Source organism: Anopheles bellator, chromosome 1 (genome assembly GCF_943735745.2).
Source record: "Anopheles bellator chromosome 1, idAnoBellAS_SP24_06.2, whole genome shotgun sequence".
Classification (NCBI taxonomy): domain Eukaryota; kingdom Metazoa; phylum Arthropoda; class Insecta; order Diptera; family Culicidae; genus Anopheles; species Anopheles bellator.
This window is the reverse complement of record NC_071285.1, coordinates 30,198,313-30,219,950: the sequence shown is the minus strand read 5'-3', so window position 1 is coordinate 30,219,950 and position 21,638 is coordinate 30,198,313. Positions and strand designations below refer to the sequence as shown.

At 50.7% G+C, this 21,638-nt stretch overlaps 4 protein-coding genes across 4 annotated transcripts in view; 2 read left to right on the top strand and 2 right to left on the bottom strand.

Annotated features, from left to right (window-relative positions):
* LOC131215411 (uncharacterized) overlaps positions 1–16,590 on the top strand; it is a 52,723-nt gene extending 36,133 nt beyond the window's left edge. The window contains exons 20-25 of the mRNA XM_058209799.1: positions 8,535–9,259; positions 9,956–10,496; positions 10,570–10,768; positions 10,827–10,982; positions 11,053–11,160; positions 13,152–16,590. Coding sequence (XP_058065782.1) covers positions 8,535–9,259; positions 9,956–10,496; positions 10,570–10,768; positions 10,827–10,982; positions 11,053–11,160; positions 13,152–13,301 — 1,879 coding nt within the window. The 3' untranslated portion in view covers positions 13,302–16,590. The remainder of the gene's footprint in view (positions 1–8,534; positions 9,260–9,955; positions 10,497–10,569; positions 10,769–10,826; positions 10,983–11,052; positions 11,161–13,151) is intronic.
* Positions 11,211–12,552, bottom strand: LOC131205673 (uncharacterized). The gene has a single exon (XM_058197872.1). It carries the CDS (start codon positions 12,517–12,519, stop codon positions 11,260–11,262), a length of 1,260 nt encoding a protein of 419 aa, XP_058053855.1. The 5' UTR covers positions 12,520–12,552; the 3' UTR covers positions 11,211–11,259.
* Positions 16,591–18,325: 1,735 nt separating the features above from the next.
* On the bottom strand, positions 18,326–19,494 carry LOC131205676 (seminal metalloprotease 1-like). The gene is made up of 4 exons (XM_058197876.1): positions 19,359–19,494; positions 19,097–19,285; positions 18,575–19,023; positions 18,326–18,509 (listed from the first exon to the last, which is right to left on the bottom strand). The coding sequence occupies exons 1-4, from the start codon at positions 19,447–19,449 to the stop codon at positions 18,417–18,419; spliced, it is 822 nt and encodes a 273-aa protein (XP_058053859.1). The 5' UTR covers positions 19,450–19,494; the 3' UTR covers positions 18,326–18,416.
* Positions 19,495–20,434: 940 nt separating this feature from the next.
* On the top strand, positions 20,435–21,517 carry LOC131215410 (seminal metalloprotease 1-like). The gene is made up of 4 exons (XM_058209798.1): positions 20,435–20,474; positions 20,545–20,647; positions 20,719–20,904; positions 20,976–21,517. Exons 1-4 carry the CDS (start codon positions 20,472–20,474, stop codon positions 21,515–21,517), a joined length of 834 nt encoding a protein of 277 aa, XP_058065781.1. The 5' UTR covers positions 20,435–20,471.
* Positions 21,518–21,638: the final 121 nt, after the last annotated feature.

Genomic DNA, 21,638 nt, shown 5'->3' with positions numbered 1-21,638 from the left:
CTCGGCACAAAAGAGCCGTGGTGCCGAATTAGGGATTCCACATCCGGCCGGTCCAAGAAATATTTGCGACAATTCGAAGCAAAACTGTGGCTCTTCGACACTTCGTGTCCATTTTCTGCGCTGCCACTGAACTGAACCCGTTCAGCGCCGCTTCAGCAACCCTTAAAGAGGCGTATCGGTAAACGAAGCTATATTTAGTGGTGGAGTTTATCGGTAAAATGGTTACGCTTCGGTTATGAATCAGTTGGTCGGTTATGCGAGAGGATATATTTTTAGGATAAAAGGGTACCTTGTTCGCTTGTTTGGGGGGCCCCATTTTACAAAAGAGCGAGAAAATAAACCCAACCATCCTGCTGCCGGTGGGTGCCACAGTTGGATGCGTTACTCATCGGACATGTATTTTACCCACGGCTCGGTGCACATGGAGACGATGAGTAAGACTTGTTTTGGGTTGCCATTCGAACCAGCTCAGGGCGAGCAACTTCGGCGCACTCCACTCGGGCACCAAACAATGTAGTGTTCGACCATCTGGAGCAATCTTTTGTAACAATTAATTGTCTCCTACACATCCTGTTTGCTACTGATTCCCGGTTGAGTGGCTTCAAATGGGGTACTTTCTTTTAAAGCTGCTTCGGTTGGGTAATAAACACTAACTGGATCTACTCGAAGCAAAACACAGTGTTCACGGTTCAAGATGGCATTTAATTACCATTGCCATTCAGCTTTTCGACAGAGCGGCAAACCGTGATGCTGCGATGTCCCTGGAATGGCCTTCACGAGCTCGGGGCTCGGGAATGACAGGCTGAAAGGTTCGCGCCAAATGGAGAACGCCAAGAACGCGCACTAGAAGAAATTAAGAACAAACAGCATCGCTGCGCCACCAGTGCCATTGTTTGGGTAGGTAAACGTTCGGTAAACAAGCCCCACCGGGGGAGGAATGCGCCGTTTGCGTCCAAGAAGTCCTTCCAGGAACCAAGCCTTGCTCGCTGTGAATGCTTAATGTGTCCATCATAATGGGAACAAACGCAGTCTTACAAAGGTTATGAGCGACCCTTAAAGAGCCCTAGAACAGCGTTTTTCGCAGAGTTTGAAATGTTTTTTGGGGAATGCTGGAGCTGGAGCTCCACTGAACCTTCCCGAAACACGTCATCAAAAGAAGGTCTCTACAAATAAATAAATGCCCGTAATTTTGCGGGGTCCGGACGCAGGATAATGGAAAACGGATAGCAAAACCGGAAGGCTCAAGGGAACCAAGGCATCAAATGCAAACGTCAAAAGGGGGAGCTACATAAAATATCAATGAAGCACCAATCACGCGGCCGCACCATTTCCCACTGTTGGTCCCTTATTTCTGCTTCATGCCACCGTTTTTCCACCGACACAAACACCCGTCTGTATACACGGTTTTTTGGCCCCATCCGGTCGTGGCCGGCAGTCCATCCTCCTCCTCCGCCTCCAGCAGCACTACATTATTTGTGGGCCGCGCGCGATGGCCACTGTGTTTTGCGCTGCGCTCCAGAAAATCTGTTCTCGCGCTGTACAGCGTCACGGCGTGTTTAACGCAGTGGCAGGAGCGCAAACGTTTCCTCGCAAGAAAGCGCAACCGCCTCTGCTGTGTACATATTTGCGCTTCGTAGATCAATCAAGGGACGAACCGAAAATTCTGGCCTCCTGGCCACCGACACGTTTTTGGGAACGGACGACGGGAGGGGCTCTCTCTCCCGTAAACACGGCCTAGGGCACTCGAAGTGTGAATGACGATTAGCAGCCGCGCCAGATCAGGAGGGCGATCCGGAAAATCGGGCCGCTGCCTGCTCCACGGGTGCGGTCAAGTGCACATACCGGACTCGGCGCTGGTGTCCTGAATTTTACGACCGCGGCCCTTCGGGGTGTTCTCAATGAAGTGCTTCGAGTGTGTGTCACCGTTAAACGGAGCGTACCGCAAATCACGACCTGTACATTACTCACTCGAGAGGACCGGATCTCTAGTCATAATAAGTGTGCATTTCCCGGGCCCGACTCCAGCAAGAGCAGGAGAGGAAGAGGAAGCTGGCTGGCCATGTGGTGCGCGGTGACCGTGTTTTCCTTATCGCGCCCCGTCTTGTGTCTGTCCGGAAGGGAACGGAAATGGAACGAGAAAATGGGATTACCATAACAAAGCACCGCTTCAAGGGCTTTCGGGGTCGATCTTTTAATCTCTCCGTTCCACCACTCGGCGGGGGGCTCGGGGACGACCTTCACGGAGTCGAATCGATTTTCCACGCAAAATTCGTGAACGGAAAACGCACCGCCGCCCGTCGTCGTATCTCTCAGTCGACTTTACTGTTTGGTGTTTTACTTTTTCTCGTACATTTCACCATCGTTTCTCTATCTTAAAGCAAGCTCTATTTTACATTGTCATTTCTTTTTTCTGGTCTACAAAAGGTTTTAAAAGGTTTTAAATAAGGTTTTCTATTTTTGATTTTTTTTCGAATTGGTTTGTAGGACGGTTTTCAAAAATATTCACATTGAATGCGTTCTCGCGATTACCATGGCGCCTTTGTTAGGCAATTTTTACTTTGTTTTAGAATGTCGGAACTCTAATCGGACCTAATTTATGCCTTCGAACAACGATACGTTTCAGTTCATTTCATTGCTTCCATGCATACCGGCACCACGGCCATTATTTTGAAGAAAATATTCTCCCGAATTAGCGTGTTGTTGATACTTGCAGCTCATTAGTGTTCGGTTGGCCCGGGCCACTCCAGCTTTCCAGCGCGCGGAGGCAGAAGTAGCGCTGAAATCCTGAGCACCAAATTTAAATTAATAATTTGTAGTATATGCAACGCACACCGTCGTTAGCGGAAAAACACCCCACGGCTCCACGATCATCCCCCTGGTTGTTTATAGTACGACGACGATGGCCAGCGAGCGAGCGAGCAAACGGTTGAAAATACTACCGGACGAGAGAGAGAGAGAGAGAGCGAATGAAGATAAAATGTGCGCAAGGCAATGGTGGTCGTCGTCGCCGTCGTCGTCGCCGTCGTCGGTGTCGTTCGGGTGGGTCGGCTGACTGGTGTGTTTCCCTCATATATGGCCCGGTGGCCCTTTTGGCGAGCTCTCGTTGTTGGCCCCGACAGTAACCGGCTACCCGTTGAACCGGACAGACAATCTCTCGGTCGGTCGGTCGGTGCCATTGTCCCAGGAGAGGTCCTTCCCTCCATCGTGTTTTCTAGTGTAAACGAACCGCTCCGTAGTAGATCCTTCGAACGGGTCCTCTGATAGGCTGTGATCCGTGCGGATACGATCATCGCTGTGCTCCCTCGTATGGTTTCGTTAAAACAGGAATAATTCTGACGTGTGTCTCCTTGGCCGATCCGATCGATTTCGTTCGCCGCACACCAGATCCCGATCATCTGCTGCCGTTCCTCAAAACCACCCCAGCCGTACAGACATTCGTGAGGAAGTTAGTCCCCGCCGCCCTCGCTCTCTAGTATCCGTCGTCGGGGTGGGCGGGTTCCCTCACGCAATGCGGTCCCCGATCTCCGTTTGTTTACATCTCTTTCGACGTTTAGTGAGCCGAAAACGTTTAAAACTCGCCAATTCGGTTCCGGGGCGGGTGTGGCTGATCAGCAGCAGCAGCAACAGCCTCTGTGACTGATTCGTGTGTTGTGTGTGGTGGGCGGTGTTGCGTTGCGTTGTATGTTCTGCTGCGAATGTTGTTCTAATTGTTGTTGCAGTGGCGGCGGCGGCGGCTCCAATTCTCTCACGCGCCGAACGACGCAAGCGGATGGACAATTTGCGTGTACAATTGTCCCTCCTGTCACGGTTGATCACGCTGGCCCCGGTCTGGGGCCTGGCCATTATCACCCCCGCATACGAGCACTGTGCGTGCCCCTCCGATGTTTGCCCGGAGCGTTATGATTCTGCAGAACGATAAAATAATCGCTGGGCGCTGTAGGCGAACGTGTGCGAATGGACATAATAACTATTTGACCAAATAGTGTCCCACCGTGGTGTTGGTGAGCCTGTAATTCATCCACTCTTAATGGATAACGCCCAGCTGATCCCACCAAATGCACCGAATTGTGTTTCTTGTCACGGGCCGCCAAATTAGCATTTCAAAAGGACTCCACCCGTGAAATAAAACTGGTCCCGTTTGAACTTGGAGGCTTCAGTACTTAAGTGTCCACAAACGTCTTAAAAACTATGATTTTTTGGCGGTGCCGGATTGGAAGAAGGTTCTTCTAAGAAAGATTGATACTGATTGTTGTTCAGTAGTATTTGTACTGAGTATTTGTTCAGTATTTAAGTATAGACCTCGTGGCACATTACCAACCACAACATTATGTGTCCTGTACTAATTCTAATGTACGTAGAAGTCTTAAGCATTATTTATAACTAGCCCACAAGGTGCTTACCAAGGGGAAAGCCATTGTTGAGTGACCACGAAAATTATGTTCGTATTAGTAGCTCCTGAAGAATAGAACAAGAACACAAATTTGAGTGTTCCACCCCTAGTTAAGGCTTCTTCAATTATAGCCGGTGAAATGAGGCTTCTCTCCCCATATTCTGTGTTTATCCTTCTTTTTTATTCTTTTTTGAGCAACTTTTATTTACTCTGTGTAAGTTTCCCTCATTCATTCATTTGCGCGTCAAGTGCGTTAACTTGCCACAAATTGTTTTCGAAAAGAAAATGGGTCACTTGCAATGTGTTATGTGTTGTGTCCCCAGGCAATGCAATGTTTGTCTAAATCGGCCCCACTGGATTTCCAGTTGTTGCAACAAAGCGGTATATTAAATGCTCACTGCGCTTCTAAAGTTAATCGAAAGGGACCACCTCTGCTTTGAATGTTTTGTTTTTGCTATTGCACTCAAACTGAAATGGCCCGTCGAATGTATGTTTTCGCTAATCGATTTAAAAAGCAGCAGTCAAAACAGCAGTCAGCTCGGTCGGGTCCGGGGTTTCCCCCCTTTTTTCCCGATAAATTAATGCATCGGCAGCAAACGGCGCAATGAAGGGGAAAGTGTCCCCCGTGCAGCCCCACAACGGGACCTTTAGGGAGGACGGACGCACACAATAGCGCAATGAATGCATAATTGCCAGGAAAGTGAAGCTGGCCTGCATCATCCCAAGGCGCGTCGTTTGGCGCGTCTAATCGCACTCCGGGTGCGTTTGAACCGGTTCACGCGCAATTAACATTATGTCGTCGCCGACCGTGGCCGCCGTCCTCGACGGAAGGATGATTGAAAGTTGAATGCGCCAAAAGTAAATTGCCCGTGTTGTACGCGCCGCCGATACGCGATATCATCAACGTCGGGTTGAGTTGCTTGTTTGTTGTACCGGGCCGGGCCGGGCCAGGCCAGCGCAACAATATCGTAATTGACATTTCATCCCTCACTTACCTATTGTGGATGTTGCTGTCCTCTCTCCCCGCCGGGCAACCCGGCGGCACCAAGAGAGGCATTCCATGTGGCAACCAACCGAGGCCAAGCCCCACATGATGTGATCTAAGGTCTAAACGCACGTGTCGCAGCGAGGAGCGAATTTAAATGGAATGTGCAGCGGCCGGGAAATGCGCCCGGCTTTCAATCATGAACGGCAGCAGACGACGACGGCGCAGATCAGCCTCCGGCCGGGAGGGGCCTTGCATAGATCACCCCCAGCGTACCGAACGTCATCTGCGGCGCAACGTGAAAGCTTTATTAATCGAACCCAGAGGTACAATTGAAGTTGGCGCGCGTCCGGAATCGGGAAAAAAGGGCAAGAAAGTGTGCGCCCCGCGGCGGGAATCACCTTTCACGGTGGAAAGCGCCCGGTGTGGTGCGGTTAGTGGCCGTTGCGACTGTTTTTTTTTTTTGCTGTCCACTTAAACCGATGTTGCCGATCGCGGCGCTATCCGATCCGCGCCGAGAGCGGCATTTGATTGGCGTAATTTCACTTTCGTCTGCGGTCGATAAAAAACCGATCGATTAATGCGGACAGATAATTTTCGTACGACAAAATCGGCCCTGCGCGCATCGCCTTCGGGTGGCGTTTTCTTTGTATCCGCCTCCCGGTTGGGGTCAGCTCAGATTTCAGTAGAATGTTGTGGTTTTGTGTGGTCGCAAACCGCAACAAAAATTGCCACTTTTCCAGCCGGCCAAACACGCGGTATGCGCACGCAACGACGACGACGACTCTGTCGTCAGAATGATTAAATTACCGTGCTACTCGATATCATCCCGGCGCCCATCGGTAGCATGTGAGGAACGGCGCAGTGCGGCCCGGATGTAAATTGTTATCAGACACAGAGAGAGAGAGAGAGAGAGAGAGAGAGAGAGAGAGAGAGAGAGAGAGAGGGTTTCTACGGAAAAAGGATTTTATGTCCAACTGACCATTACCTAACGTAACGGCCTAACCGTTTGCTTACACAATCAACAAGCAGCACCTGGCACCTTTATGCAAGCAGCACCATCGTCGTTTATGCAGCTCATTGCAGGGGTCATAATTGGTGGATTATTTTATGCCCTCTTGCGTACCTGTTGCTGACACGTGTTGATTATCATATGCTCTGCCCCACGGAATGCTAGCAGCTTCTAGCAATCACGTTTCGAACGGATTCACATCTATCTATATATATAAAAATGGATGTTTGTCTGTCTGTGTGCACCGCTTTTTCTCCAAAACTACTGAACCAATCCGCTGGAAATTTTGCACAGCGTAGTTTTGTGACCCCGGATTGTGAATAGGAAATAGGTTTGGCCCTCCGAAACCTCCGGGAAGGGGGGCTCCCATACGTAACGTCCCATTCCAACGTTTTCGACCAAATTGAACCAAATTTGGCAGGTGGGGGTTTTAGGGGTGGGGAAATGTTCTGGTGAATGTTTGAAACTCCTCCCCTCTTTAGAAAGGAGGGCTCCCATACAAAATCTAAGCTCATTGCAGGTAAACTCGGATAGTTTTCAAGCAGTTTGAGCCAAATTCAGCTGGTGCGAGTTTTGACATGTATCCAACGGGAAGCGGGAGGGGAAGCCGATCATGTACGTCACCGGGAATCGCGATTGTCTGAAAAGGATGAGTAACGGGAAATGAAAAGAGAAGCCGATCCGAAGTCATCTGGAAGTCCGATCCTCTGAAACGACGCCGGATAGCCGAGAAATAGGAATGAAATGAGGCGTGGCGAAGCTCGCCGGAATCAGCTAGTTGTTTTACCCGGGGGCCACAGTATGAGAAACTTGGAAAAAATGTATGGCAGGCCAAGAAACTATTAATCTTTTGCTAGAATTCCGTGAGTTACTTTGAGTTGCTTTTGAGCGCCTTATGTTTACGGGATATTTTCCCGTTTCGGGGGTATTTTTTTCAATTTGACAGTTTACGGCAAATTTCAGCAAATTTTTATTGCTTTCCAAAAATATGGCTAGTTTTTCGACAGCGAATCAAATTTTGACAAAAATGGCCATAGAAGGAGAAGGAAAGGAAACTGAAAAATCAAAGCATAAACAAACGAACTGTCATTTCACTCACTGGAGCTCACGGAATTTTTCGCGCCAAAGCTTGTAGTGTGGACGCTAGCATATCAAAAAACCTGTAGAGAAAACTCATACTGTGGCCCGCGGGTTATAATTGCAAAAATTCGCGATTCGCCCCTTGGGTTGGTTGAAGAAGGAATAATTAATGCCGGCCACAAGCTTTCCAACCAAATGAGGGACCGAAATCGAATGAACTTTTCGTTCGGTGCGTTCCCTCCGAAAAAGGTCTACACCAGGGGGGGTAACCTTTTGGCCGGTGCTCTTCTGCCTTCACTCATCGTTCTCGGAAGGTCCTAGACTGGTGAATCCTGAATTCTAAATTGGTTGGCCGGATCGGTCCCGTTACAGCTTCAATTAGGAGTCCGAGCGAGTCCGAGAAGCGCATTAGCATGATTTATAGATCCACTTCGGAAAAAGGACCGATTTTTCGTCCGGTTCCCGCACACAACCGAAAGATTACGCGCGAAGGACAGCGCTTTTTGTGGTGGAAGTGCTTTTGAGATGGATAAATTATTTTACTCTCGGCTGACCAGCAGCAGAGTGTTTTCGTTCAGATGAATCATGCTCGATCAACTTCCAGTTAGTAGACGGGGCGCGGAGTGCAGAACTATCTAAACGCGGAGAACCCGAAACGGCAGCAGTTGATTTAGTGAACCGGGGAGGCGGCGGCGTTTAATCTCCCAAACGTGCCTGAATGCCCATCGTGCTAGCGGCACGACGAGGCAGGGGGGCGTAGACGACAGGAAGATGATGAACCTAACCGTGCCGACCGTGACCGGAAGGCTGCGGCGCAAGAGTATTGCGGCCGAGGTGGCCCACTGCCTGCCGGAGCTGCGTTTCGACGACGATCACCAGTCGGGCTCGTCGGCCGCCGGCAGCAAACAGCACGCCAAGCGGCGTGGAAGTCTCGGCGGCGAACCGATCCGCCGCCCATCGCTCGTTGCCAGGTGGTGGTCCCGGCAATTCCAACATGGCCTCCCTCCTCCATTATGATAGTGGCCCACGGTACTAATTGTCGAATTGTTGTCCCCATTCTTTTTTAGGTGGTTCAAACACATCTCGGAAGCTGCCGATGCGTACAAAGCACGTACCAAAGGAACGCACGAGTACGGCGACGATGGGCCGGGAGGGGCCGGCCACCCGCCAAAGGATAGCTTCGAGACGGTGACCGAGACGCAGAAGATCGAGCAAACGTCAACCCCGATCGAGCGGCTAGAGCGCAAGGATACGCAGTGCCGGGCGGTGAGCAGTAGCGCCGGCCACCATCACCATCACCACCACCACCAGCCCCCGTCGCCGGCGGGCCACCACGGCACCAGCGCGGTCGGTCACCCGTCTCCAGCCATCGGTCCCGGCAGTGGGAACCGTACCTCGTCCACGGACGATGAACCGCAACCGGCCGGCGGCGGTGGTGGTGCCGGTGGTAAAGGGCGCTCGGGGGCCAACGAGGCGGACGACAATCTCGAGAACGAGGAGAAGGAAAAGTTCAAACGCCGGCAGCGTGCTGGAGCCACGCAGGACTGTAACGGTGGAAGCCGATCCGCGTCCTCGTCGTCTGCTGCATCGGCATCGGGATCGGATTGTGACGATGGCGAGGGGCGGAAACACGCGGACAGCAACGAGCGGCGTCGTCGCCGCGGGGCCGGTGACCGGCGGGGAAGCAACAACACGCGAACGCTCACGCAACAGTGTTCACTGGTGGCCCCGAGCGAAATCCACGTCAGCGTGAGCTCCACGCTGACCGCCGAACCGATCCTGACACCGGCCGGTAAGTGTGACCGATCGGGGGGGCACTTCTCACTAACCGCGCCCCACTTCTTCCGAAAACCAATCGAAAGTAGTGCGATGCATCGATACGATTCCTCGAATCGCGGACATGGAAATCTTGGAATGACTCTGAGGTTCGCAAAATTGCAAACCGCCCCAAAAACCCCGTGCCGTAAACAAGCGCGGCCCCCCCTCTATTCTACAATCTCTGTTTACGGTCCATATTTATTGGTGTGCGCCCTTCGCCACTATCAGCGTCCGGTCCGGTGTGTGTAAACAATCAATCGATTTGCCAATTTTCGACGAACGTCGCCCGAGGAGAACCATCGGCGAAATGAAAAATAAACCTCCGCATTATTCGCGCAGTGAGATGTTTACTCGAACCGCACCAGTTTCGGGGACGGGATGGCAGCTGCGTGTTAATAATTTATTTATTCTACCCTCTGAAATCGGAAAGTCCCGACCGAGTGCCATCCCACTCGCCTGTCTTCCGGTGCGGTGACTGTGATGCAATGAGTTTTTGGTACCTCTCCGTACCGTTTGTACCGTCGATGCGATCCAATCGCAATCCGTGCGATCGGTCAATAATTTTCTCTCTTCTGCAAACAAACATCCATGAAGGCATTGAAATTGTTGCATAGTTTCGGATTTTCGGCGACCATCGACTAACTATCGTGTTCCGTGTTCCTTTTTCCAGAGCAACTGCGGCGGTACGATCAGCTGATACAGAAGACGCTCGCCAGCAAGCAGCGCGTCGTGTGCGACATGTTCAAGGTGCCAGACGAGCATTTCCAGGCGATCGCGGACATCGCGGCCCAACCGGAAGCACCGAAGGAACCGACCGATATCGTGCTGGCCGCGTTCGCGTACGGCCAGTCGCTGCTGGAGATCCTGAACGAGCACACGCACGTGACGGACTGCCAGCAGATCAGTGCCGTGTCGAGTGGCGCGCTCTGCGATGAGTGCGTCGGCCGCGGCAAGAACATTCCCCCTCCGTCGAGTGCCACCAAAGAAACGCCGATCGAGCCGACCGTACCGACGATAGCTAGCGGCGGCACCGCTGGTGGTGGGGGTCCGCTCTCCGGGATCGCCACCGCCGTCGATGGACCCGCAGTTGCAGTATTACCGGCGACAGCCGGCACCGGTGGTCCCGTCCCACCGATCGCCACGGTCGTGTCGGATCAAACCGTAAGCATAACGGAGGACGAGGACGGTTACTGTGAAATCGATGAAGTGAGGTAAGTAGCCCGTGTCGCGTTGACATGTGCCCCCCCTGTGCTAATATGGCCACTCTACACTTTCGCATCGCAGAGCCGCCGCCGTACTGATGGCGGAGAACGAGAAAGCCAGAAAGCTGACGGAAGCTGCTGCTGCTGCGGCTGCTGCTGCCACGGCAGCTCCGAATGCCGTCGATGCCACCCTGGACGAGGGAACGACGGCCGGTGGACGTGCTGCTGCAAAGTGTCCCGATTCGCACATAGAAATCAACGACAATTACGACTCGACACTGGTAAGTCCTCGTCGTGCGCCAAGCCAGCCAACTTTCCTGAACGCTCCGTTTCCCGCAGAGTCCCTCCATGACCCCGAAATACTCCAGCGCACTGGGAGCGGAACTGTGCGGCAAAAATCGCCTACTGCACGCCACGTCCCTCGCCCCGACCGTACCGTGCCATCTGATAGCGAACTACGTCACTGGGCTGAATGCCCAGATTTCACAGCTTCTGGTAAGTGGGCCCCCTGTCGCTTCCACTCCGAACAAAAGCGTCTCACCCGCGTCTTCCTTTCTTCCCGCAGCACAAGATCAGTGAAAAGGACATGGAGCGTGAACAGCTGCGAAGGGAGAATCAACACCTGCGGGAACTGCTGAATGCAATGCATCAGGAGCGAGTGTTAGAATCACAGGTACGCTGCCGCCGTATACAGGATAAAGTTTTCTTTCCTCTGATTGTAGGTCCCCCGGGGGGGGGTCCACTCTCTAATGTGCTTTATTGGCTACCGGGCTTAGTCCAGCAACTGCCGACGGTTGAATTCCACCAGCATTGGGCGTACGATGCGCTGGTAGTTGGCACCGTTGTACTGTATTTCGCGCGCCCTTTCCGACTTTTGTTCGTCGAACAGACTGTCAAAGTCCGCCACGAGCTCGTCCGTTTTGTCCATCAGCACGATCGGTAGAATCGAGACGATGCACACCAGCGAGAAGAACTCCATGCGACGTATTTCGCGCCGCACTTGCGCCAGCGACGGCACAAGGCGGTAGTGGAGCTGCCGCAGGGTGTCACTGAACGAACGGTAGTACACCTCGATCAGTTCGTCCAGCCGCGAGCGTGCCTCGTAGTTGGGACAGTTCGCGAGCGCATAGTTGAGGTCCACTCCCGGGCTCGAGTACACGCTGAGCTGCAGATCGACAAACATCACATCGACGACGATGCTCGGTGTTTGAGGATCGTACCGGAACAGCATATTGTTCGACCAGAGATCGCCGTGGTTCAGCACCCGAAAACCCCGTCCGTCGTCCGTTTCGCAGTCCTGCAACACGCACTGGCGCAGCCGGTCCACGTACACCGGGGCCAGACGCTCGAGCTTGGCGACGATGGTTTGGTCAAAGTCTAGCCACCGCGTTTTCGCTACCTTGATCAGCGATACCAACCCGTTCTCGAACATCCTTCCCAGATCGGCCGAAGTGTCGGTCTGCGTCGGCCGAAAGATACCGTAGCTGAACCGATCGCGCAACAAATCCGCCTCCTGTTCGGCGAACCGCATCGAAGCGGCATGAAATTGACCGATTTTCCGCATAACCAGCGCGCAGTGCTCATAGTCGAGTCCGGCCTGCCGGTTAGCGGATCGAAATCCGAGCGCCACCAGATCCTCGAATACAATCGCACGCTCCGGCACGGTTGGGGCGTAGAAACACCGGGCAGCAAACCGCTCCCGGTTCACCATCAACTCCGACAGCCTTGGCACGACGCGCTGGAACATGGTGACCTCCTTTTCGAACACTTGCAGCTCCTCCAGCATCGGTGCGCGTGTGCCGGTGCTCGGTAGGCACTTAACGATCAGTGAAACCGTTTGCTCTTCACCGTCGGTCCCGTCACGGAACCGGGCCACGATCCGAAACACATCACTCAGGTAGTTGTCCCCGTTCGCCGTGGCCCGTGTGATGCTGTGGTCGAGAATTTTCGGACTCTGCAGTGCCATCCCGTTGGCGAGCGTCTTCTGGAGGAACACCTCGTCGAGGTACTCTGGCACGGCGACACCGTCCATCGTTCCGGGTTCCGGTTGATCTCTCTCTCACTGGCCTCTCTGACGGTCAGCGCCGATGTGCGGTTGGCAATTTATAGCTGGCCGAAAAAAGTGTTCCATCCGCCGAACAAATACACCGATGCCAGAGCTGAGATGTGGCCAGTCATTGCTTGCGCTCCCGAGATAAGGCGATCTTCCCACGAGCGCGCTCTAGCGGGAGGATGTGTTGGTCCCGACACGCGCCAATCGTCGTGCGCTTGTCTTGATATTTGTTTTGTTAAGCCAATTGAAAATGATAGTTGCTGCCGGCAGCTGAAGGGGTTCTGTCCCATTTTGTTTAAGTGGCTGGCCTAGGCCGCACTGTCGTGTTTTAATGTTTTTAGGGTGGCCATTTATCATTGACTCCGAATGATGATGTTGCGCGACCGGATGGCGCTGACCTTGGGTTGGTAAAGACCGTATCATTTCGTATCTCAACTAGCGAGTGGTGCATGTCTTCGCTGCGTCCGTAATGGTTTGTGGTTTAGCTAACAAAGGGGAATAAGAATGTTCTTAGCCAACACAACTACGCCATTCTCTTTCAATATGAGTTTTTAATGGGTAACATTCAATGGAAGTAATCTAATATCGAGATGCTCTTTCTTGCGCTACAGGAAACCACTCAAGATCAGCCACCGCCCGAACAGGGAGACGATCCAGCGGCACCACCACAAGCATCTTCCGCGGTAATCAGTTCGGAGGGATCCACTACCCAACAGCAGCAGCAACCAACACCGACAGAGGAACCGACGGAACATGCATAAAAACGTGCGCTTCCGGCAATCGGCAACCACCAGGAGGGGATGCCCCAAAACCGGCCGAAGCAAGCTAGCGAAATCCACTAGGCCAGGAAGCATTCGCTACTTATGCACCGTTCGGGGTATTATGTGTGAAGCGAACGGTTGGATTGTGAATCAACGTAACATGCCTTAAGAGTAGTAGGGGAGTCCTAGTAGAGCCCTATTAGAGGGAAGAGCCACCTTTTGCCCTGCTCTCGCGTTCTGTGTGTGCACGATGACAACACGAAGGCATAATTCGCGCTTCATTATGCCGATTTCGGTTTCGCTTTCCGATTCGATGTGGTTTTCGAGTGGCCAGAAAGGAGTTGCCTAGCGGGGGGTCAGAAGAGGGTTTATTCTGCTGCTGAACGACTCAAACAAGAGAAAAAAATGTTCCTTCATGCACACACCACTCATTTTATTATACACACTCCTTTCTTTCCTTTTTGTGTAAAGTTTATAAGCACGCAACCAACCACACGCTGTTACGGGGAAGCCCGCGCTCCCGCGTTGTAATTGATCCGTTCTTGTTCCCGAGGTCTACGAGTGTGCGCGCGTGCCTTTCGTCTTTCCCTTTTGTCTCGTCCGCATGGTTATTACATAGAGAGTACGTTTATTTTATTATCATTATTATTGTTAAAAGTAATCTTATTATCTTTAGTAATATTATGCAGAAAAGATGATGATTATTATTACGTTTACTATTACTGTGTCCATGTTGGGGCGTGCGTTAGCACGGAGCACTGCTTTGGCGTGATGGGCTTCTTCCGTGGCTTTCGGGGCCACCAAAAACAACAAAAAAGCAGAAGGATGTGCAAATTTCGTAGTGGAAAACAAAAAAAAAAAAAAAAAGCAAAACAAAATTGAAACCGCTCTGAAGCTTTTGGAACGAGCCAAAACTTTCCCGGGTGAAGGCGGAAAACGAGCGGAGCACACACCACACGGCACAGCACGCACATGCTCTAAGCTTAAAACATGCTAAATTATTTATTGTACATTGTTTCCTCTTTTTTTTTTGTTTTTCCTCTGTTCCGGGCGCACGAGCGTATGTATTGTATAAAGCAAATATATATCCAAGCGATAGGACTCTCTAACTCTCTCTCTCTCTCTCTCTCTCTCTCTCTGTTATTAGTAATACTAACCAAACTGTGTAGAGCGAAAGAGCAAGAGAGCGAGAGAGGGAGAGGAAGAGACAGTTTCCAGGACAGTAAACTAAGGCAAACCGAGTTACTCTTCCAAAGCCACAGATAATCACAGCAAATGAGCCACACGGTGTTAGCTACAGTTGAGAAGAGGAAAGAAGATGAAACAAATTGCAAATATAAACCCAGAACCCACTGTACAAAACTATCACAGCGCAATCACTTACTTCCCTTCCCTGGAATGTGGCTTCTAATCAATAAATATGCCGAATGAGAATGAAAGCACCATCGGCAGTGGGCTGCCGGTCCGGCTGCTCCGGCCTTTCATTTTGCAAAAACAACCACCTAAGGGACGCTCTACCCGAATCATAGTGCGCGTCGTTGCCGATTGTGTAGTATCTAGTAACCATTGGAACAATCATGCTTACCAACACCAACCGATTTAGCCCGTTTTTCTCTCGAAACGAAAGTGAAAGTGTCTGTGGGTCTCTCCTATGCGCGCAGGTTAGTTTTTTATCCGAATTTTCAGACCAAACTCACCTGTACACGCCGATCGGTGTGTGTTCCTCTGTTCCTGCTCCTTGTGATATTTGAACAAACTAAAAAGCGCACCTTTTCGGGCCATCGGGCTACAGCTAACAAGCTTCACACTGAGTGGATGTTACAACACTATGCTTTCCATCAACGTTTGCCATGCTTCTGATCGGTGCACGGTTTACGTTCTTTGGAACGAAAGTTAACGTCTTTTGCTCTAAAGGAATCTTTAAGAAATAGACACCGGAGCGTAGCCTATTTAGCAAGAGCACTCCACCAGCATCTCACTACAACAAATATCGCAACAATGGACTCTGTTTCACTCTTGTGCAATCAATCCCCACGCATCCATGCACGCAACACCCTTTGTGTTGGGCAGCTTCTGCTCGTGCTTTCATGGCCGCGAAGTGCGCTAAGCATAAAATTACAAAGAAAACAACAAATAACATAAAAATAAGGAGAAATATATTAGTGAGAAAATGCCTTATTTTGCGAACCAAAAACTAACAGCATGGTTTGGGCGAGCGAAACACAGTTGCGCAGCGAAGAAGGACATCCTTCGGCAACGTTGTTGAGCGTCGTGAGCACAGAGGGGCCCAACGTTTTCGATACACGGTGTGAGGCGAAGTGAACTTGTTTAGCGCCAGCAATAACAAAAAAGGAAGATGATCGGTGCAAAGTGTTTTGGAATTGTGGCGATAACATTTGAGACAGAGTACGAGTACGGTAGCAAAAAGGAGCTGGAAAGGAGTATGTTAGAACGTTTCATTTTGTCAAATGTGTGTGGCGCAATGCATTTTCCAAATAGCCTTCAACCTTTGATACTATCTACTACACTACGCTACCAAATAATCGCGTGAACACCACACGACCCATTAACGCTATCGGGCTGTGGCTGCGAATTGATCGTAACAGTAGTGCGCGGCATACAAAACTAGAGGACCGTGTTTGTCCGAGCGATACTATGAGATCTGTCCAACAAAATGGTGGCATTAGAAACGACGGCCCCTAATCAAAGAGGCAAGCGCTGCATTACGATTGATACGATTTACATTAAACAAATCAAATTAAAGAACTGATTTCCATTGCGTGTGAACAAGGGAAGAAGTGGGAACGGTTTATACAGCATCAAAAAAGAGGTAACGTGTAACGGAGGGGACAGAGAAGCGATTTGCTTGTTGCAGGACAACAAGCAAAATAGTATGTTTTGCCAGTTTCATTGTTAGTTCTTGGAGCGTGTTTCGAGAACGGGACGGCTCAAGCCGCCCCCAATCAACACGTTGCTCGCGGTTCCATCGAACGAGCTGGAAACCTTTTTTGTTTGGAATACTATTTATTTTACTTTGACATTGGTCCATTCGGAGGAGTTTTGAATCGATCCCGAACGAGGCGAGCAGGCCTCTTATGCCTTTTGTAACGAGCCCGGTTAACATGCGGAACGCCGGCGGGACGGACGGATATAACGCAATGAAACGGAAGCATTACTTATATCTTATAACAAAAGAAAAAAAAAACCCCATAATCACAGACACACCCACACAAACACTGTGCGCACGCTGGTGTAGCAAAGAGAACAGTTATGTAATGTAAAATAAACTATTAATAAAGCATATACAATAAATTTTGAAAACCAAACAAACGCGGCAAAGTTCGTAGTGTTTCATTTATCCCAAACTAGCTGGTCCCGGTGTTGTGGATGGATGGCCAAACAGGAAGCATTTCCAAATTTCCAAATGCATTTCGAATTTTCCAGTTTTGGAACGTTCATTCTTTTTTCAACTGCGAAACAGGAGAAGGGACGAGGAGTGTCACCAAAAACCATTTTTGGGTAGTGCTTGTTACAGTAAAGGTACCAAATTGATATTCGTAAATAAATAAATAATTAAAAACTAAAAATTGGCGATATTTTTTAAACACACTTCGTATGGCTAATGGCTGCCGCTAAGATCTGTGTGCACGGTTTCGCATCTGAGTTACACATTTCAGATACGCGCGATCTCGTGTTTATCTTCATACCAGTGAGCCTCAGGAGGCTGTGAGAATGTGCAACTCTTAGCTGAAATGAGACACGATCACCAACAATGTAGAACGGAAGCATACAATATATTTATGCTGAGTAGGTAAAACGTTATGTCCAAGCTTATTCAACACCGGCATTTTATCACTTCGTTGTGGCCGTTCTAGTGGAACAACATATAATTTGTTAAGTGCGCTGTATAACTTAAATTTATCAATAAAATTCAAGTGAGAATTTGAGTGAGATTTGGTTTAACAATCGAGTTGTTAAGTTCAGATTGCGAAGCGCTTCTTTTCTGTATGCTGGTTCGATTTTGTGTGTCAACCCGAACTTTGTCAAATGATTTAAGAGAGTGCTGGTGCGTGAAAGGGGGAAAAAGTGTGAACTGTGAAACTACGGCGATCGAATCAATGTAAGTGTAGTTTGTTTCAGGTGGATGTTTCACGTCGTCGTCGTTCGGTAAATGTTTCACGGTGCGGTGAGTTAAAACTGCGCTTCGGAGGCTTGACATTACATGCTTTTTAACAGTTAAACAGCTGCTAAATGTGTGAGTAAATTTTAATCATTCTTTTTCATTTTTTTATAAGATTGATTTAGATGTAATAATGTAATGTTTCTTCTTCGAATTACATTCTTCGATGATGATGATGTATCGTTGTTTGAAATCATTTTTTAAAGTCACACAAACTTTTACTGTTTAAACGAACTTTAAAACAGAGTTTGAATTTTTCAGTGAGAAAAGTGCCATCTATTGAACTAATTTTGGGTAATGGATTGAAATTTTTAAGCCGCACTGCCACCTAGTGTTCAGTAGTGAAACTTCTTTCGTGCTATTTTGTGAATTGCGGTACATTGACATCGAACCGGTTTCGATCGTTTGAAGAACCGCTGGTCAATAATAAATAAATAAATAAATGAATTAATAAATAAATGCATACATCAACGGTTCAACTTGAATATTTTCAGCTTGGGACCCGAGAGAATTCGGAATGCTGTTATTCTTCTTCTTCTTTGGCGCTACAACCGCTGTGTAGTCTTGGCCTGCACACCAGAGACATTTGTAAATAATACATCTCTCTCTGGTGCGAATAATCTCCGGTAACAGTTCGTTGTTACGGGCGGCGGTGTTGTTAAAGTCCCGAGCCAAACCCCCTCCTGGGTATCGGGATTCGAACCCAGGCCAGCTGCGGTGACAGCGAATAGCGTTACCGACTCACTCAAACTGATCACTGATCAAACATCGACGAGCATACCGCAACCACAGCGAGTTATCTGGAAGGGTGGTACTTGAAAGAAAGACAAGCGCTGCTGCGTTTTGATAATGTCCGTCTTTATTGTAAAAACGAAACAGATGCCCGAAAGTTTATAAACACCTTTCGTCGCTGCGCCATGGCTTTGGCTGCTTCCCTAGTCTTTGCTCATGCACCGGTACATATGGTTCACCTTGGAAATGTCCCGTTCGCTCATGGCCACCCGTTGCCCGATGTTGGCGTTAGGATCCTGTTGGAGGGGGGGGGGAATGTGTCAACCGAAGAAACCTTCGTGAGCCTCTGACTCTGACTCACCTTCGGCACGATTGTCCGCTCGCCGTTTTTACTGAAAGCCGTCGAACTGTAGTGCATCACGCTGCCGTAGTCGTAGCGCACGTTAAAGTCCGTCACCGTGTCCTTCGTGTAGATGTTGAAGTTGTGCTCCTTGCCCTCCTCGATGTTGTCCCAAACGATCTCCACGAACTCGTCCCGATCGCTGGCACTCTGCTGGTGGTAGAACCCGAGGGTGTGCAGAAACTCGTGCACGATCGTGGCCAACCGGAAGCACCCGGTATCGACCGCGTACGGCTCCAGGTTCACCGTTTGCTCTCCGCCCCGATGGCCCACCGACGAGTAACAGCCGGAACCGGTCCCGATAACACGCACGTAGTCCGTGTGCTCTTCCTGGCGTGGCACAAACCGGAGGCAGGTAACGGACTCGAGCTGCCGCAGACCACGGCGGATGTGCTCAACCTGCTCGGGAGCTACCGGTGGAACCGGTGGAAACCATGGTGTCAGCGTCAGCGAAACACTAAAACCCCACGTGGACGCACTTACTGAAATCCTCTTCGGTGATCACCACCGGAACGGTGTTGTCCGGCCAACGGAAATTGGTCGCAATCAGACCGTTCCGTTTGTTGCCCAGGACCTCGCGCTCCTGCTCCTCGCTCAGCACCATGTCACCCTCGAACTGACCGCTCAGTTCCTCGGCCAGCTCGCCCGGTTGCAAGTTCCGTAGACGATTCACTAAAAAAGAAGGTGGCACGGCGTTTACCAACACGCCCCGATCCGTTGGGGGGTGACGCCACTCGTAACTCACCGTTTCTGGCCGTGTTTTTGGCCACTAAAACGCCACCCTGCACGTGCAGAGCCACACCGCACAGCAGCAGCAGTCCCCTGAAGTGGGTCATCTTCAACCCCGGCGCACTGTTGTTTGTAGAAGAACTCCTCCCTAACGAGTGGGGCTCGCGGCGATCCGGTTCATCGTTTATATCTCTTTAATTGGCCATCAAAGCAGAACGCACTTAGAAATTCCCGCCCGCCGTTGATAAGCCCCTGTGTGTGTGCGCCCGCGCGTTCACAATCGACCGAAGAAGCCTATCTTGTAAGGCCCCCCGCCAACGCTTCCGGGCCCTTGGAGCCCTCCTCCGGTGCGGGTTAAGGCCATCGTCAGGTAGCACTGTCTAGTCGATAAGCCGATTCTGCCTCCCTTCCGGTGACACGGTTGGAACAGATAGGCGCCAATAGGTGGCCAATTTTGCATACGGTTTTCAGCTGACCGTCTTGCTGACGGTATCTAAAATGGAATGCGACGTTGAATCTCATTGATAATGGCTTCGCGTTTCCGGAGGTACGCAAATTTTTGCACAATTCGTTGTTAATTCCAGTATGTCCATACGAACCTTCGGCTTTCGGTGTCAAAAACATTGTTGAAGGACATGGACACTAAGCGATAGTTAGAAAGCGAACATTCATTCTGACCTCCTGAGTGTTATCTTGGTACATACTAGAAGCGATTGGGGGGTCTATCTAAAGCCAGCTAGATAAGGAGTTGGATTAATCAATTGCGGAATCGAAAACTCTGGTGCAGAGATACGTTGAAACACGGCAATCTGAAATACCAATCCACAATAGCAGTGCTTCTGGAGAACGATCGTAAGGTCACTGCGGTTCGCTGCGGTCACGGTAAAACCAAATCGAATCCAGAGCAATAATCTTATCACGCAAAATGACACACTCACCTCCAGACGCCGATGACGCTGCTAGGTGCTGCGCTCATGATTGCCCATTGTATTGTGGCGAGATTGTCCCTTCCAGGATCGTTGGGGTTGTAAAAACCACATCCCGCTCACTAATTGCGTTACAAATCAGATCTAGCCGTAGCGGTAAGCGGACAGATTTGAACTACCGATACACGCCGCGATCTGAAAGCATGGTTAGGAAGCAACACTCGGTACGGGCATCACGGACACTCTTTTAACTACAAAACTGTCCACCTTTTCCAGCGCCTTCTGTTGGCAACTGTCTGCCTCGTGGCCCTGGCCGATCGTTCGGCAAACGGATTTCCAACCGGTCAAGGAGAAGCAGTACCAAACACACCGGAGAATGGTAGGAGAAAGATCAGGTCAGCGCATGTGAGTTTGAATGAAAAGTTCTCAGCAACACTTCTCGCCCACTAGTGCGCCGGTTGGCCAACCTGGGCCCCAACGACCTGGCGGAAGAGCTGAGCGGCCAGTTCGAGGGTGACATGGTGCTGGATCAAGAGCAGCTGGACTTTGTGCGCAACCGACGGAACGGCCTCATTGCAACGGATCGTCACTGGCCGGACCGGATCGTGAACTACTACATCAACGAGGACCACTTCAGTAAGTAACCGACTGTGCGAGAGATCGGTAGGCACCGATCGTTGAAACCCGTATGCCCGTTTCTGCTGCAGCTCCGGAACAGGTGGCACACATCGATCTCGGCGCACGGCTGCTGCAGAGCCAATCGTGCCTTCAGTTCCGACGCGTTGGAACGGAAGCGACGGCCTACATCAACGTTCAGGGAACCGGTTCCGGTTGTTCCTCGGTGGTCGGCTACGCCGGCCGGGCACAGAACCTGAACCTGCAACCGTATCCGGTCGGAGAGGGCTGCTTCCGCATCGGGACCGTGGTGCACGAGTTTTTGCACGCCCTCGGGTTCTACCACCAGCAGAGCGCCAGCGACCGCGATGAGTTCGTCGACATCATCTGGGAGAACATTGAGTCGGGCACGGAGAACAACTTCAACATCTACCCGGACACCACGGTGACGGACTTTGGGGTGCGCTACGACTACGGGAGCGTCATGCACTACGGGGCCACCGCGTTCTCCATCAACGGTGAGCGAACGATCGTGCCGAAGGATCCAACCGCCCAAATTGGCCAGAGGTTAGGTTTGAGCGAGCGGGACATTTCCAAACTGAACTGGATGTACGGGTGCTTGACTAAGGGCTAGGGGTACGGTGGACGGACGCACTGAAACGGAACAATAAATTATCCATCCATTAGCGATCGTTAAAACGAAGTAACTTACCTTCTGGCTGGCCACAAAATTAACAAACACATAAAGCAAACAA

Bases quoted from the DNA above. Each gene is read 5' to 3' on its own strand.
- LOC131205676 (XM_058197876.1), bottom strand. From the start codon at position 19,449: ATGACCCACTTCAGGGGACTGCTGCTGCTGTGCGGTGTGGCTCTGCAC. The intron at 19,286-19,358 runs GTGAGTTACGAG...CTTCTTTTTTAG, and splicing joins CAAAAACACGGCCAGAAACG to TGAATCGTCTACGGAACTTG. The intron at 18,510-18,574 runs GTGAGTCAGAGT...CCCCTCCAACAG, and splicing joins AGCGGACAATCGTGCCGAAG to GATCCTAACGCCAACATCGG.
- LOC131205673 (XM_058197872.1), bottom strand. From the start codon at position 12,519: ATGGACGGTGTCGCCGTGCCAGAGTACCTCGACGAGGTGTTCCTCCAG.
- LOC131215410 (XM_058209798.1), top strand. The intron at 20,648-20,718 runs GTAGGAGAAAGA...CTCGCCCACTAG, and splicing joins ACCAAACACACCGGAGAATG to TGCGCCGGTTGGCCAACCTG. The intron at 20,905-20,975 runs GTAAGTAACCGA...TTTCTGCTGCAG, and splicing joins CATCAACGAGGACCACTTCA to CTCCGGAACAGGTGGCACAC.